The sequence below is a fragment of the Lampris incognitus genome, chromosome 8, assembly GCF_029633865.1.
Source record: "Lampris incognitus isolate fLamInc1 chromosome 8, fLamInc1.hap2, whole genome shotgun sequence".
NCBI classification, from domain to species: domain Eukaryota; kingdom Metazoa; phylum Chordata; class Actinopteri; order Lampriformes; family Lampridae; genus Lampris; species Lampris incognitus.
In genome coordinates this window covers 36,503,282-36,522,027 of record NC_079218.1, presented here as the reverse complement: position 1 = coordinate 36,522,027, position 18,746 = coordinate 36,503,282, and the positions used below count along the sequence as shown (strand labels likewise).

The following is an 18,746-nucleotide window of genomic DNA, read 5'->3' as shown; positions in this document are numbered from 1 at the left end:
ACAGAAACGAGAGAGAGAGACTCCCCATCCTGACACACCCAGGATAGGCTCCTAGACTTAGGACTTGCAGATATGTATTTTAATTCTGTAATTTAATATTCTCATTAGTGTTACTATGGCATCATCGTTTATTATTATTATAGAAGCAGTAATAGTAGTAGTCGTAGTCATAGCAATGATGGTAGTGATAGTAATGGTGGTAGTGGTAGTAGCAATGGTTGTAGTCATAGTAGTAGTAGTAGTAGTAGCAGCAATGGTGGTAGTGGTAGTAGTAATAGTAGTGGTAGTAGTAGTAGTAGTAGTAGTAGTAGCAGTAGCAATGGTGGTAGTGGTAGTAGTAATAGTAGTAGTAATAGTAGTAGCAGTAGTAGCAATAGTAGTAGTAGCAATGGGGGTAGTGGTAGTAGTAATAATAGTAGTAGTAGTAGCAGCAGTAGTAGCAGTAATCTGTTGTCTTGTTTCACCCTGTTTATGGTAAAGTGATTTTGAGTGTTAGAAAAGCGCTATATAAGTTTGATTTATTATTATTATTAATAATAATAATAGTAGCAATGGTGGTAGCGGTAGTAGCAATGGTTGAAGTAGTAGTAGTAGTAGTATAGTACTAATAGTAGTAGTAGTAGTAATGTGGTAGTGGTAGGAGTAATAGTAGTAGTTGTAGTAGTAGTAATGGTGGTAGTGGTAGTAGCAATGGTTGTAGTAGTAGTAGCAGCAAAGGTGGTAGTGGCAGCACTAGTACCATTTATCTATCATTGTTAGAAGACTCAGTTCTGAATTTTAAACATTCAACAATGTCTATAAAACTCTATCAGTTCTCCTGATATTATAAACAGGGCTGAGTTTATTGATATTCACCTCTGGTTTGAATGGCACACTTTCTCTTAAAGTTGAACTCCAAGGTTCCTCCTCTGTAATCTGAACGTCACATAAGCGAATGAAGCACACCGGGACTGTTCTCTTCAGTGTTATGTGTGAAAAGCACAGACCAGGAATTTAGATATGTCAAGAATCCAGACATCATCATTCTTAATGAGACACGGTGTAGAGATGATGTGCCCAGTAACCCAATAACCCAGTAACCCCCTGACCCACACCACAAGGCAACCCAGAGGTCATAGTACCTTCTGCCAAACTGAACACAGACCATCTTAGCAGAGATTCAAGGATGATCTCTGTGTGTTACAAACAAACTATTGTGCAATTATAACCGGCTTAAAAGGATGAGGAGGGTAAAAGGAGACACTGTGGGGGTTCACATGTTGTTCAGCTATTGGAGTTCGTGTAGATGATTATGCTCTCACTGGCACGGACCCCTCATCCATTACTGCATTCACAAGCATGCAATAAAATGGATTATCAGACCATAACCCAATTCAGATCAATCTAAAAGATTGACCTAAAATTGATACATAAAAAAGAAAGGCCTACCTAAAAACAAAAAATAAAAAATAAATAAAAAAACATGCCTATCAAAAGCTTTTGCAATCTTTTTAATAGTGTAATCCAGCTCATTGTACTGTATGTAAGTATTGGATCTGATCAGTCAATTTAGCCGCAGAATCTCTACATGCTGAATTTGGTAGAAATATTAGTCCAGTGGAAAAACTCCAATAAAACAAATGTTGGGCAGAATTACCCTGATTCCCAATAGTAATAAATATTCTTTTTTTTTAGATCCCAAAAATCTAAGACAAATTTAAATATTTCCAGTCCAAATTCAGTTTAATGACAAGCAATAATAACCCAAGAGCTGAAGGGAGAGTCCTCAGTCAGCTGGTACTGAGACACATGAATCAGCCACGAGGCAGTACCCGACCTGAACTGATCTCAAACAAAACAGAATCAAATCAGAACACCAAAACAAGCAACATGTCTTATTGGGATGACAGCACAATGAAACCAAACCACAAAGTAGATCAGAGTGTAATCTGGCCCTAAAAAATACTATAAATGACAGAGTATCTCCTCACTATCAGAAACACCAGATGCCAGACACAGGCTCATTGAGCTCAGTCTAGCCATTGAGAAAAGCAAACACAAAGAAACACGGTTATCAAGAGAGGCAAGAGTATGTGGTCTCTGTGCGGCACAGGAAGTTGAAGAACGAGCTCCACTTTTTCTTACAATGCAAAAATCTGCAAAGTATACATGAAATGTTTATGCGCAAATTTTATCATAAACCTCAAAAGAGAAATGGAGAAAATCAAAATCCCCTTTTTGGAAGGGAAGCACTGCTGGCTCAGACGCTCAGTATGTGTCAGCCTTGCACAACCAGAGGGCGATGTTAATATGTAAATAGATTTGTTTCATTTTAACCAATCAATCAATCAATTTATTTTTTTTAGATTAAATCACTATTTTAAACATTTCCCTTGACTGGTTGATATGATCTCAATGTAAAATTTGTACCTGCTTTGGCAATACTGTCGTTTTTTATGGTCATGCAACTAAGTAAAGCATCTTGATTTGAACAGAGAGAGAGCAAGAGAGAGAGAGAGAGAGAGAGAGAGAGAGAGAGAGAGAGAGAGAGAGAGAGAGAGAGAGAGAGAGAGAGAGAGAGAGAGAGAGAGAGAGCACGAGCGAGCGAGCCAAGACCCCACATGCTGTAATTGTTCCCATGTGTCCGACTGGGAGCGAGACACACCCAGTCTCTGTGTATTTTTTACCATCTCTACACCCTGTATCTACTCTGTAATCAAAACCTCTACAGGGAGAACATGGAATCTAGATGATGTAAAGATGTCCCTTTAAGCACCCACTTACATCATGAACACAATGTTAAAAATATTCATGCTTTACAGGCCACGGGGTTAGAGGCAAATACCGGGCAGGGTTGAGCCTCATGTGTTTGTTGTTTTTAAGTTATCTTTAAATGACCTTAAATCATTCCCGAATTAAAGAGACATTGGCTGCACTTTGCAAGGTTTGCATTTTTTTCCTCTTCTGTCTTGTTGTTACAGTCTTTACCATTGTGGTGTGTACTACAATATGCTCTCTGTTGCTCTTAATGTGTGTCTAATGGGATGATGGTGTGTCTTTAATGTGTTTGCACTGGAGTTGAGCTGTATTACTGCGCTGTACCCAAAAAAAATCCCACCAGGCTCGGCTATGCGGTCATTAATGCATTGAAGTGAGTTGACTTAGAGTTAATATCAAACAGATGGGCTTCATAATTGATTCATACGAAAATCTTTTGATCGTCACCTATCAGGAGACAAGTACGAAAAAGTAGGCCTACATCCTAACTAAGGATGTAGGCCTACTTTTTTTTCCCCAAAGTGAGCATTGTGGACTTTGTACCCATCCAATATATAAATTAAGTTGAATTTTATTTATTCCCAGGAGGAAACTGGATTGTGCAGGAGAGTCATTAAGAGAAAGTCCAACAGTACAGACTCAAACACTGCAGCAAATTAAAAATAATAAATAGACATCCGAGTGCTATAAAAAATGCAACTTGATTGATTGACTGATTGATCCATTATCCAAACCGCTTATCCTGCCCTCAGGGGTCGCGGGGATGCTGGAGCCTATCCCAGCAGTCATTGGGCGGCAGGCAGGGAGACACCCTGGACAGGCCACCAGGCCATCACAGGGCTGACACACACACACACACACACACACACACACACACACACACACACACCTCTAGGGACAATTTAGTACAGCCGATTCACCTGACCTGCAGGTCAATAAAGAGACAAATAGATTAAAAAAAGGAAGCTAGGCTACTTCACAGTCTATACATAGTATGATGTGGGGAAGGACATCCTTCAAAAATGATGTAATACCCATCAGAGTAATGAACAGACAAGCCACCAGTATCCAACACTAGCTTTAAACTCCCTGTATATATATATCTATAAATGATTGTATGTATAGTAATTTTAAAAAAAACCACGGCAATAAAAACAAGTAGTTTTAAAAGAGTATAAAAGTAATAATGGGTCATTAAAAGATGGGTATCTCCTTCAAACGGGATAAAAACTGATTAGTAGCCCAAGGCTGTAGGTCTTGTTGGAGAGCGGCATCACAGGAAATGGAACAGGACTTCCCATTGTTGCCATATAACATGACCAATATCCTACTGCTCCAGACAGCGCAGTCATCATTCCTGTAACCCAGTTGTTCTCATTCAGGCGGGTCCTTGGGTGTGACCAGGGCTGCTCATTTTTTATTCTGCCATGTTCCACATCTAAAACCTCCCTGATTGGCTGACCGGAAGAAAATATGGTTTATCTGAATAAGATACAGCACTTGCCATCTCATTTGCGAGCACCCTCTAACACTAGTAGCGTACACAGCATCTTAAATGAATGGGTAAGATAGGGCTGAAAATGTACTTTACGTGACCCTACAAATGTGATTTTGTTTTGTGATATTGGGCTATACGAACAAATTTGACTTCGACTTGACTTCTAGGTTCTGGAAGGTGCTATGTCCAAATACTCTCAAATTCCATTAAACAAAAAAGGCCACTCGAGTCTTAAACTTTACTTTTTTTTTAAGAAACCAGGTTCTGTAGCCGTGAGGCTAACAATGCCAATAGGCCATGTTGATTGAACAGGATGCAATCAAAACCGACGTTTATATCCTTATATACTGTGACATGTCATGCCATTTGCATTTGATAAAGTCCTATTTCATAGGAATCAGCAAATACAGAGATAATTCTGCAAAATGTTGAGGGTTTGTGATTTTGTTAAAATCCCCCTTCACCCCCATGTATTGTACACTTACTGTGATTAATTAAAGTGCCCCTAGTGGCCATCTTAAGAGTGGCATACCTTTCATGAGGGTAAAGTGCCTTTGGCTGGAATGAATGGATCAACAGGTGAATGTGGCAGGTGGCAGAATTGACAGCCATCATTACTGGTGATACCTGAAGATGGGTTGAGAACCAATGCTGTAAGCCATCAAAATGGTTTTGTTCAGCAAATTCTCACTGGCTCAGAAGCTAAAGTCGTTCTCCAAGTGGCTATAACTTGTCTGGTCCAACCAGCTATAACTTGTCTGGCCCATATCCTCTGCAATCACATCAACCAGTCTTTCAACAAAGATCATATAAAGATGAGGCAAAGGCCTCCCACAACTTAGAACACACAAGGCTCTGAAACAATGGCTAATATCTCTAACTTCAGACACAGTCTCAACTGCTAACTGATTCTTACAGTCACTGCGATTGGAAATCACCTTATCAAGATCGACCTTGGCTGATGAATTTGTACTTATGAGGACTCCACCTTGGTTAGGCTGCTTCCAAATATCCCATTTAACCTAATGTAATGAAACTAAATTTTAGAAGTGGGATAAACAATCAAGAAAAGAAAAAAGAATAAGATGAAAAATCTATTCAAATCTCATACAAAATGACACCAAATTTTACACTATCAGGGTCCACGGTGGTGCAGCGGTCTAAGCATGGGCTTTGTGTTGATGCAGCTGCCCACTGGGGACCGGGGTTCGCGCCTCGGTCTCGTCAGATCCAACTATGGCCGGACTCGATGAAGCAGCAATAATTGGCAATGGTGTCTCCGAGAGGAGGGGCGGAGTCGGCTTGTGTTCGTCACATGAATGTGTCTCTGGGTGTGTCGGAAAAAGCAGTGGTTTGGCCTGGAGTCGCCTTGTCATGAAAGTGGCGAGGCGAATCCTTCGAGACTGCCGGCCGGAGAGATGCAGTTGGCGAACACATACAGTACGAGGGTGGGTATTTGAACTAAAAAAAAAAAAGGGATTCATTGGCCACTAAATTGGGAGAAAAAGGGAAAAATCAGAAATAAATTTAGAAGAAAATTTTATACTATCACAGTGAAGCTTTGATCTTGTCATTTTCTTAAAAAGTGACATCGTGTCATTTCTCTATTAATTTATTAAGATCTGGAATGTGCACACAACAAATTGAGACCTCTGAAGCTTCAATACACCACTTAATTCCACTGCTATCACCTCAAATGATCTGGTGCAACCACTAAAAACAACAAAAAACAACAACAACAAAAACAACTAAAACCCCGTGTTCCTAAGTGTAAACAGAGGTTTAAACAGTTATGACGACAACAGTCAAGAGCAAAGATGGCTGTTTCAAAGAAAAGTCATGTCATAAAACATGCACTCCAATGACGCAGGCATAATTAACATGCCAGTGTGTGTCTACCTGTCATGGGAACCTCTTCATACTACAGCATGTGTCTTTGTCATTGTAGTTGTTCAGTCTTCCAAACTGTGATCGGACAGCCCACTTTTTGAATGCACCCGTCTTTTTGAAATTACCAGCAATGACAGAAAGGCCAGACCCAATCACACAAAATATCAATGTGATGAAGCTGCTAGACTGGTCTACTTGAACCCTTGTCTTGCAGTTGAGGGGGTGTTACCTGCTTCTCCGTGTCCCCCTGCTGACTAAAATTACTAGCCTAAATAGGTATGTTCAAACATAACATGTCATCAAGAAAATGCCTTTTATCCAGAGCATTGACCAACATAGTCAGCTCCAGTGGTAATCTGTCCCCAGGAGCAAGGCTAGCGTTGTGTACCATCATCAGCTGCTAGCAGCCTTCAGAACTAGCATGGTCACGTGACCTCCGTCAACATCCCAGAAAGGGAGACTGGGTTCAGACTTGCATTTCTGTGCTCTCTCAGCACATAGACGCTATATGATTATATCACAGAGATGGAATGAAGGATTTAGTCCAAATACAGTTTATCTGTTCCAGAAAAATATTACCCAATGCATGCTGCTGATTTAGTGCTGGACAATGTTAATGTCAAAATGATATACATTTTCATATCACACGGTATCAGTTTTTATGATGGTGTATATGAAAAAAACACTTTTTCCATCAAATCTAAATGTTTAAAAGCTACAATCTGCATTTGGTGTGTACAGCTGCTGTACGCCCCACTTCTGCCATTGTTTTGATCAGACTTTGTAAACTTTATTACTCGCAAATGAGAAAACCACCAGCTGTCGCATTGTTTTCGATTCCTTTTGAGGCTTTCAGTTGTCTCAATTTGTCAAACAAATTCACATTGTTGACCTGATGGCGAGATACGTTTCTTTTTGTCAGTAGAGCGCTCATGGCATCGCAGTACTCAACAGAGCCATGGGGGTGCAATACATTACGGATTGCACCTTTAACTTTCCAACTATGAAAACTGAAAGCTGAATAGTCAAGAAAGTCAACTGTTTTTAAAACACTTTTGAAGAGCAGATTATACCATTTCTAAAATCTGCGCATAACCACTGCTATTAATGCAGAACAACAGAGTAAATGTTACAAAACAGCAAGCAGTAAGAATAAGAAATGGAACGTCTGCACACTTCAATCCGTGCAGAATGTCCTTTATTTGCAAGCATCCGGTCTCACATGAAGCAAGCATGCCTTTTTTGTAGTATGTGTGTCCACATCTCTGTGCAAGGTCTTTACTCATTACCTTATCAGTTAAGAATGTGAATCATTAATAACAATTTTCAAGCACTTATTTTTAATCACCAAATGCAGAGGTGCAACCTGCTGCCACCTTACAGAGACTTATACTCGTATTACTGCGAACTGTTTTGCTACTTGTGTAAATATTGTTCTGTTGCCCTTTGTTGTCATGTCATCAATGTTTAACTACTTTACTGTGATTTATGTGTCCTGCTTTTGTTTTCAATCATGCATAATCTTTTTATCCTTTATAGAACTGCTGCAAAACTGCCTAAAGGCTATGTTGCTTTTATGTTGTCAGGTCAACTCTTTAAATGATCTACTTCAACTTCCGAGTCTTACTTTTAACTGATCTGTAACAAACTCTATGTATGTTTTGCTTTTATTCGTAACTGTTGCAAGCTATATTTCATTCTCTCTGTTTTCCATTGCCCAAATAATGCACTGTTGCCCTGTTGTCATACAGTGGATCCCCCCCCCCCTTTTTCTCCCCAAAAGCACTTGGCCAATTACCCCACACTTCCGAGCCATCCCGGTCATTGCCCACCCCTTCTGCCAATCCAGGGAGGGCTGCAGACTACCACATGCCTCCTCTGATACATGTGGAGTCGCCAGCTGCTTCTCTTCACCTGACAGTGAGGAGTTCCATCATGGGGACGTAGCACACAGAAGGATCTCGCTATTCCCCCCAGTTCTCCCTCCCCCCGAACAGGTGCCCCGACCGACCAGAGGAGGCACTAGTGCAGCAACCAGGACACATACCCATATTCGGCTTCCCACCAGGAGACACGGCCAATTGTGTCTGTAGGGATGCCCCACCAAGCCGGAGGTAACACGGGGATTCGAACCAGCGATCCCCATGTTGGTAGGCAATGGAATAGACCGCAATGCTACCCAGACACCCCCATACAGTAGATTTGTTTTTGCTGATTTACTATTACTTGTAAATTGTCTTTCTCTTCTCGCAGGCTTTTTGTATTCTCCCTTGCTTGTTATTATTTTCTTTTCTTTTCGAATTTTAGAGAACCAACTTTAACATTTGGCCAGGGACTTGCAGATTAAAATTAGCCGCTTTTGCCCAAATTGCACACACTTACAGTAATGTGAATTAATGTGTACTGTCCCTGTCAAACCATGACTACATAAATAAAAAGTAGCTAACCATAATTGTAAATTAAGCTAGGCTTAAATGCCAATAATTATTCAGTGTCAGGGTCGTTTTTTTGTTTTTGTTTTTTGTTTTTTTAGTGGATGTGTCTTTTGGAAGAAAAGCCCTCAAACACAAAAAGGAGACAGATGGTTCAAATTTCAAACTTGGTAAAGTGAAGAATTTTGGGACGCACTGCTATGAAAGCACTTTCATTCCCAACACACATTACCGAAGAGACAGTAGAGTCCAAGCATGCCTAGCAAGAGTCACACTTGTAAAGTGCTTGGCTGACTTTATACATTTTTCTCCAATGACTCCTAAAATTGCTGAAAATTCCTTTTTTTTTTCTTTTGTAATTTATTGAAAATGGAATTTTGAAACCTGAAAAGCACAAGTTCAGATCAACTTTACAGAAAGGACTGCAACTCTTGTTTGACTAAAACTTATTTCACTAAAATTAAAAGTCTGATTGAGATCATGACCTCACATATTCTGAAAACAGGATTTTATTTCATCCTTTTGAGTTCCTTCCAAAGCAATCCACAGGTAAACACATCATTCAGTCCACAACTACTAACTTGCATAGCAATGCCTATGTGATTTATGACAAAATGTCTAACTTGCTGTGCACTAATATAGGCCTGTTTAAAGGCTCACAACAGGCAGCTTCTCTGCTCTCAGTTAAAGTATCATGTCATCTCCCTCCACCATTAAAAAAAAAAAGCCCTGTTACTTGGTGACTGCACATGAAAAGTATGTGACAGCTGTGAAAGTTTGGACGGCCAAGTAGAAGCATATTGGATTTCAGAAAATGCTACAGCATGGGAATAAAAGGTTTGGTATCGAAAAGAGAGATCGGGGGAGCAGCAAGATTTGGGCTTGTGTGAAGTCAACTGGACACGTGTACAGCATGGAAACTGTTCTCAATGGCATGGAAATACAATCACAGTGTTACTAGGACAACCCCTTGGCAACATCCCCTTCACTCCCCATCTCTCTGAAGCAATCCATCGGTCAGCTTTTTGTACATTTTTTATGCTGAGATGGTCACAATGAAGCACAGGGAGAAAAAGGACACTTTATATGTTATGATGCAAACTGATTCATACTCATTTTCTCTCTAGTTTGCTAAATGCTGAATAGTCCTCACAATAGAGGACATGACCGAGAACCCAAATCTTATAAATACATATTGGAATTCATGCTGGGCTGTCTCTATGGGCATCGTAGACATTCACCAGTGCACATAATAGGAGGAAAATGTTTGTTGTGCTATTTACTGTGTGGTGAATTATAAACCCTGTCTTAGATGTTGAGGAGAAGACGGTAGTTATTAGAAGAATCCTCAGAAGATTAGAGGAACTTCTGGCTCTTTGTCAGGGAGTCTGACTGGGTGTGTACTGTTAGACATACAGCAGTAATTAGCATGACATAGGGCTTGTTTTCCCCAAGTATTTATTTGATGTGGTGGAGTAATATGCCATTTTTGTTTATCACCTTCATCAACAGTGACCACTTTAATCTGAGTTGGACCGGGAGGTGTTAATTGTTAGCTAGCTATGCAGCATAAGCCTTAATTTAAAAAGGGTAAAGAATGCAAGTTAGCATGAAGGCTATTATTGTTTAAAGACTCTGTCTCAGCATTTTCCACCCCTCATTATCAGCATCAGTGTTTGCTCCATGTAACTACTTAGTATCATTTCTGGTTGTCCAATTAAAGATAAATAAACCAAGATTTTTGGAGAAGGAAGTGCGTGTGTGAGCTTCAAGAAAGTTTTCGCAATCAAATATTTTGATGAAAAGTAATCTTCTCTGTAAACAAACTCTAGCCTGTGGCCAATGATCACTTGGAAAACCATGTATCCCCAATTCAACTTAAGCCTCGGATGCTTAGCCATTCTACTCTGACAGGATATGATGAGTAGGACTTCCTGTCTAGCTCTGACGTTTTGATGTCAACAGGGACACTTCATGTTCTCATTAAACCACTCCTTAAAACCACCAAAGGCTGTGCAGGAAGACCAGTGACATCAGAGAAAAGGAGATTTCCCAATCGGAAGGGAGAGAGGGATGTTAAGCGAGTTGACACAAACCAAGAATATGACTTGATGCTTTAATGTGTTTAAAAAGTTGGGAGACAAAGGCTCAGTCCTTTTCAAACAGCCCCCCCCCCACACACACACACAGGTTTTGTTCTAGATACCACAGCCTTGGGCGAGTTTCATGCCTTAATGCCATACCTGACAGGAGATAAGAGATCCGCCAGTGATATATGTCTAACTGCACTTATCGACATCTCCCCAGAGGACTGAGAGCCCATCCCATATGCTATCAATGCAACAGGAAACAGCTGGGTGGTGCAGTGGGGGCAAACAACGCTGCGGGGAATGCCCTGGCAGAAAATATCATCTGAGTTGGTGGTGGTCATTAACACTCATCTAGATCAGAATACCACAAATCTGGAAGCTTCTCGGTGATGTCCCCTGTAAACTGTGCAATATGATGGCTTAATCTAAAGAAGATGTTAGTGAGTGACATTGCTGAGAATGACAGACTTCACCGAAAGCTGTCTTTATGTCCGATACCCATTTGTGAATAATATCTTTGGTGCAACACCTGCGTACTTTACTTTCAGATCGTCACAAACTGTAGATGAAAAATTACTTTGGCAAGGAGAAAGGTGCCATGATTCATAAGAGCAATGAATTACATGAGCAAGGGGAACTGGTCCATAATAAGACCCCTGGCAGCTTTTCCGGACCTGAATTAACTTAATGAAATTAGCATTGAGATGACACAGTTTGTATTCTTGTTTTTGCCGTTGCAGAAAAAAAAGAAAACTGGAGAAGTTGTTATAATTCCACAGCTGAGCAACAGCCCAATGTCAAAGCCTTGACAATGTTGTTATCCCAATCAATTACAAGGAAAATAATCCAATTAGTGTTGACGGTGTGCTGGTGAGCTCACATGAGCTCATCCAAAGAGGATGCAAATAGCAGCAAAAAAAGAAGAGCTTTTTAGTCCAAGTTTTCCAAGCTGACACAGGAACAGGCCCTAGATCCATTAAAATATATTATAGAGAGGGAGTGAAAATGGGATACTGATGAGATTCCCTCCTTGTGCAACACACAACACCAACTGACGTTCAAGAATGATTCAGACATTTCTGTGGTCACCAATATGGTCATTAAACTCATTTCTGTCCTCTATTACTCTCATCGGGACTTTTTTTCTTCAACTTCTACCTCTCACGCACAGTGTAGTTATCACATGGGTGAGGCAGGGAGCACTTGGGGTCTACAAGGGGAATTTGTTATATGTATAAGTGTGATATTATGTCAAGTCCCTGCCTTTGTGCTTATTATGTCGTCATCAGCAAAGGGTTTTATGACCTCTGCTGCACGCTTTGGCTGTTCAAACTTACACTTGTGCATAGATGTGCATGTACATAGGAGAACACACATGCTCAAACAAATATGCTCCAGGACATACACATTAACACGAGCCCATACTGGAACACACATAAAAAACACACACTTACCTGCAAGTCAAAGAACTTGCTGTAGCGTCTGAAAATGATTTCGGTGCTGCCATCACTCCAAGAGACTTTGATGATGTAAACCTGGAACACAAATACACATCATCAGAATTGGGCTGATCTGATCTCGCAAATCCACAGAGCAAAGATGGGAATAATCAAACCTCCTCAGGACCTCAGAACTATGTCATATTCTCATTAATTGATAATGGTGGGATGCAAGAGGATGGGCTGAAAACACCATTTGTCAAGGTAACATTAATCAGCTTTAGGTGGGCAGATGTTGTCACGATCTATTCCCATCATCATTAACAGGAATTGCTGATGATGTAATTTCCTGCATCACATCAACCATTTCCTGTAAGAGAGGAAATTACTATGCCCATGCAGCAGATTTGATCATCGACACTTTTGAAAATGAATCAAGAAGTGTCACAGATCTACAATACAATAGACCAGCTGTAGCATATACAAACAGCTGTACCAAACAAAGAAATAATCAAATAGGAAACAAAACAGCATTTACCATACCTTAAATGAGTATAAACATCCCAACACCTTTGCATTGCAGTAGAGACTTGAGCACCTTTGCATTACAGTAGAGACTTGAGCTTTGCGTCACTCCTAGCACTCAGTTAGCACTCAGTTCAGTTAAAATTAAATCTCTTGTACTTATTTTATTGTACCACAGTCATTTAAGCAGGCTTCAGATTGCAAACCCTGCACAATGAATGAACCTAGAGCATTTAAAGCTCAGAATCAGACTCAGAATCAGCTTTATTTGCCAAGTGTGCCTATGCACACAAGGAATTTGACTCCGGTAAACAGCAGCTTCTTGCACTTGCAGACTCACAAAAAAAAGCAAAAAACAAAAAAACAAAAAAAACAAAACAACAAACAAAAAAGACAAAAAAACATGAAATACCCTGAAAAACAACAGGGCATTGGAGGCAAGCATGTATGCACAACAAGTATGTCACTACTATACAATTATGTTATGGTTGAGTAATCAACAACCTATGCCCATATATTGTTAAGATATTGATTATATACCAACTTTTATACAGTGCACACTAGTAGACTTACAATATTAACTGTTTATGAATGCACAGAGCATCTCACACATAACGACAGAGTGCATGGGTTATTTGTCTCAGTCGTAACCAAGGTATCACACACTTAACATAATGGTCTTATATTATTCTGTTGATTTCTGATATGCAACCTGTGCTTTGACAGGAACTGAAGAATGGATGCACAACCCCCCCCAAAAAAAACAGTTGACTAATTATTTTGTTTGTATAAATTGACCTGATTATTTTCTAGAGCACTGTCTTAACTCTACCATCTAACCTAATCATCCCAGTCTGTTGGGCGGCCTTCAACATGACCACAGTTTTTTTGTTCTCTCCAAGAGGAGAAGAGGAGAGGCAGGGAGGTGATGGGAAACTCCCCGGTGGCTGGCCTTGCCTGGATGAGTGCTTCTGTTGGCCCTACTCCCAGACCTTCTCTGGCCTCTCTCTCTCACTCTCTCCAACTGGAGTCAGATATAGCATTGATGGTTCACTTACAGGAGCTCTGTAAGCTAACCAGCAGGCTGATCATACCAAATAAAATGAGTACTACAGCAAAAATGGTATGGATCAATTTCATAAGGTGAAAAAAATATATATCTTAAGTTTATTATATTGAATCTCTCATAAAATAAGGGAACCATCTTTTTTTTTTGTCCATTTCCCCCCTTTTTCTCCCCAATTGTATCCGGCCATTTACCCCACACTTCCGAGCCGTCCCGGTCGCTGCTCCACCCCCCCCCCTCTGCCAATCCGGGGAAGGCTGCAGACTACCACATGCCTCCTCCAATACATGTGGCATCGCCAGCTGCTTCTTTTCACCTGACAGTGAGGAGTTTCACCAGGGGGATGTAGCACGTAGTAGGATTATGCTATTCCCCCCAGTTCCCCCTCCCCCCGAACAGGTGCCCCGACGGACCAGAAGAGGCGCTAGTGCAGCGACCAGGACACATACCCACATCTGGCTTCCCAACCACAGACATGGCCAATTGTGTCTGTAGGGACGCCCGACCAAGCTGGAGGTAACACGGGGATTCGAACTGGCGATCCCCATGTTGGTAGGCAACAGAATAGACTGCCACGCTACCCAGACGCCCCAGGAAACCATCTTTTAAGGATGCAATGTATTGCTGTTGCAAAAAAAAAACCAAAAAAAAAAAACCTGAAGCTCACAAAACAGTGAACCTCTCAACAATAAAACACTACCTATTCACAGGGATTCTTGATTCTCAGAGGTAATTTCTGAGCTGTTTTTGCAACAATTAAGATCTTCATTTCCCTACTCACTTTTACGAGTGTGTGAGATGAGTGTGTTCCTAAATACGCTTGCATTTTTAAGTTTTTGAATTTGATTCCCGCTTGTGGAGAGGGAGTACCAGAGGCCAGATACTGTCCTCCACTGACCAGACCCATAAATACAGGGCCAGATGGAGGAGACGCAGGACCTCTAGTACTCTCTGTCCTCCACCGCTGACGGTCACACAGTAAAGGTTCGTGGGTTCACTGACCTGATTGTTGACTAGAGGCAGACACACATATTCACTGTCATGCATGCACACACGCACACGCAAACAAACAATTGCATACACCAAGTAAGTATGCACTTTCCCGAAACATAAACTAACACTCATGCCCGCTGGGTCTTTGGCAATGACCCTCACACTTGGCTATTTTGACCAAATGATGTAATATTTGTAGCTGTAGATGGACTTTATGGAGGAAAAAACACTTGACTTTGCAGGAATAATCACCCGCGTTTTAACTCCTACTACTTGTTGTTTGTCAAGAGTTGAGAAATAGCTCTATTGTTTCCCCCAGTTGAAGAAAAAAAGTGAGAAATAGGCCTTTGTCTTTTTGACATTTCTGCCTCCCACACAAGCTTTGTATAACCAGCAGAGTCTGATAGCTGATGTAATAAAATCACTATTTCTAGACAAAGCTCCTTAATTGCCAGAGGAAATGTTGACATGAGAATTATCTAATCACATCATTATCACCAATCATATTCTATGTGTGCATTACTGTTTGCATCCATACCCACCCCCATACAGCCGGTATGCATTATGCATAACTTAAGTTCTAGATATAATGTAATTTTGTTACCATCAAAAGTTAATTGAATAAAAAATGAACATCCCCATGATACAATATTTGTTCATTTCATAATATCCCACTTTACACCTGCCAGCAGCAACATCCCACTCAGTACTGTATACATTTATATTGTGACATATTAATTGGCATGAAATTAAATTTGACATTTAATGGTTTGTATTAAATAATTGCTTGAGTCATCGCTGAAATGTGGTCAGCCATCCCACCAATATGTCCCAACAGAAAAGTGCAAACCTACCACTGTGCTACCATGATATAATTAGGTAATTCATGTTGTTGTGGTTCTATGCGTCATTTAGTTTAATACTACCACTGTTAAAAGTATTCAGCATGAGTGTGCATACCATGTAAAAAAAGTTCCTGCAGGCCACACTGAGTGAGCCTGGCTGAACTAACCTAAACCACTTTAAACCTGAGCTAGTCTCTGCATGCAAGTGATGAATTAATAAATATTTCACATATGCGATTGGTGGAATTATTTTTGTCTCATGAGACTTATACTGTAAATTCATCATCACACAAAGCCATAGTATATATCAAAATATCATTAAACATGGATCAGAACTATCTCTAATTCCAGAAAACTGTGTGTTATGTGTGCTTCCTTTTTGCTGATGACTTTGCCAACAGATAACACAAAACAAATCTAAAACTAAACTGCAACCATAATTACTTCCATCATCAAGGGGGAACAAATGTAAAATATCTTATAACTGTACTGCCAATGAGGATGTCCTCTGGGATCAACTTCAAGTTCATTGGAGAATGTGTGTGTGTGTGTATGTGTGTACACTGAGATGCACTGCTGAGTCTTCTTGAAGTGTTGTAGCCCAAAGCTGCATTTATGCTTAGCATTTATGAGTATGTGTGAGGCATTGACACTGATCTGATGTGCATATAGGCATTTACCTACTCCTACATAATTGATAATGCCCACATCCGCCCTAGCGCAATGTTTCCCAACCCAGTCCTCAAGTAACCCCGCTCTGCAAATTCTCTTTGTAACTATGAATAGGTGGGCCTGCTTGTGCTGACTTAACCAACCAGCACTTAATTATGTCAGATTTGTCACACCTGATATAATAAAGTGCAATAATATGATTGGTTGAGTAACTACTTACCTATTCAGGGTTACAAGGAAATCTGCAAAACAGGGTACTTGACTGGGTTGGGAAACACTGACCTAGAGGGCAGTGTTGAGCGGAGGACGCCAAATTATACAAATTATGTTCAAGATTTCTGCAAATGGAAAGAGGTTAAAAAAAAACAGAAAATGGAAACCCTTTTTTTCTCTGTTGTTTTAACGTAGAACGTTGAATCAGTTCATCTGGACACATTGTTTATTGGGAGAGTCGGTTTTAGTTTTCATTCTGCGTTGTGTCTATATGTGTATTGAATCAGCTCCTTTGTCCCAGCTACTGTATGGTTTTGTTGAGCAGGGAAGGCTATCTGCTAGCTAACAAATGGCCTTCCCTTCTCAACTGACCGGCATTCTGATTATGCATGTAGCCAGACGGACAAGGTTGACGTACCGTTGGGATTTTGGAAGGCTGCACGTCAGCAACACTGCGAGCCTTTGTGAGCCACAATTTTCCAAACACCTCTTTGCTGTGATGCAACGCAGTGACATTAACATGTACCGAGGCAGACACATGTCCTGGCCTACTCAATAAAATGTCTGTGAGAAAAAGTGGCCACTTCGTCACCTCTCTGACACACACGCTAAACACTCTCCTGACTAGCTTGGGTTGTTTAGTATCGCTGCCTAGCTGTGAGATGGTCCACTTGGTCCATGACGATGTAGCTTGATGTCCATTGTGGTGACCAGTTACCACTGACAGGTTAGATTAGGTCAGGATATGAAGTAATAGAATAGTTTGAAGTCTAAACTGGTCACAAGTAATATTTCATCATATTGTTTGTATTAGTAAATGGGTGGAATACACTTGTTAGGCCCATGAATGGGGAGAAATTTTGTTTTTATTTGGCCTTACTTGTCAGGTGGGCAAGACTGACCACCAACCTGCAAATCATCTCAATTTGCATGTATTTAGATTTGGGCCGTTGTATGCGAGTTTCACCCATCTGGGAAAACCGTAAAGATGAGAACAATGCAGATATTCCCTTTCTGGAGTTACGCGATGCTGAATCATCAAAAGTTGCAGGCTTGATATTTTGACGCCAAACTCAACGCAGACAATGGATGGATTGGTCAATTATATTTAATCGCTGCTTAAAATGCCCAGAGGGAGAGAAAAGCAATGACCTCAGTCACCTCAGGGGGGAAAGCAACGTTTAACCCGTGCAGTTGATTCAGCCGAATAAGACTGTGACACTCTTCCTCGTTCCCAGTAACTTTCCTTTACGTACCAGTTGATAAAAAAGAAGAAGAAGAAAACCCCATTGAAAACCGACATACTATTATGTGTCGGCTACTTGGACGTTAACCACGTTTGTCTTACTAACTGTCCTTTAAACCCGTGTAATCGGCTTTTTCATGTTTTCGTAGAGACAGAACCAATACAAACAGCATGGCACAAAAAACTCCCACTCCAAACCTTCAAAAAAAACGGTTATTCTGAACTAAGCCTGAATATGGATTTCAGTTATTTTGGTAAAAAAATGTAACTTGATACTCCCTTTGTTTTCACTTTACCCCCCGACAGTCCGCCCAGGAAAACACACGGAGATCAGTTCCGACGAGGGTCGGTTAACCCAGACCCCGGCACTTTAAGACAATAAAACCCATAGCGGACTTGTTGACTTACATAGTGTTTATTGGGATTCCTCCGCTTCTGGACATCTTGCACGGTTACTTCGTGCACGGTCCGCCGTGGCATGATGTCCTCTTTCTGTGCGTCTCCGTCTCTTCAAAAACACACAAAAAAATAAATACCAAAAAATAAAAATACAGATATCCCGTTGGGTTTTTTTTACAAGCGATCAAACCCGACTAAGGAAAGTTACACGCTTGAGATTTTGTCATTCGCGCAGGTCAGAGCGGCGACTTGTAAATGCAACAATTGCGATTTTTCCCCCCTCTTTCCCCCGAGTCAACGGCCAACGTCAGATTTCCTGTCCCACATCCAGTCGGCCAGGAATTATATAGTTAGTAGGTTGGTTCCTCTTTTCCCTCTTGTGCCTTTCTCCCGCACGGCGGCTCCAACCAAATTCCCAGCCTATCCCAGCTCACCTACTCCCATTTGAACAACTGGGAACGACTCGTGTCTCATAAAACGACACACAGTGGGTAAATGGTTCACACACACACACACACACACACACACACACACACACACACACACACACACAAAGAAAAGCTTAGTTGGATGCTTCCATGGAATACGGGGCGTATGGGGAGAAACACCCCGAATATTTGAGCATGACTGCATGGTTTATTAGTGATACAAAGTTCTGCCAAATGTTTTCATCCATGTAAA

The 18,746-nt window shown here is 40.8% G+C and overlaps 1 protein-coding gene across 2 annotated transcripts in view; it reads right to left on the bottom strand.

Moving 5' to 3' along the window:
* Positions 1-18,518, bottom strand: part of sh3pxd2b (SH3 and PX domains 2B) — a 74,510-nt gene extending 55,992 nt beyond the window's left edge. For both annotated transcript variants that reach the window (XM_056284564.1, XM_056284565.1), the window contains exons 1-2: positions 18,075-18,518; positions 12,122-12,202 (exon numbers count right to left, since the gene is read on the bottom strand). In XM_056284564.1, coding sequence (XP_056140539.1) covers positions 12,122-12,202; positions 18,075-18,146 — 153 coding nt within the window. In that variant the 5' untranslated portion in view covers positions 18,147-18,518. The remainder of the gene's footprint in view (positions 1-12,121; positions 12,203-18,074) is intronic.
* Positions 18,519-18,746: the final 228 nt, after the last annotated feature.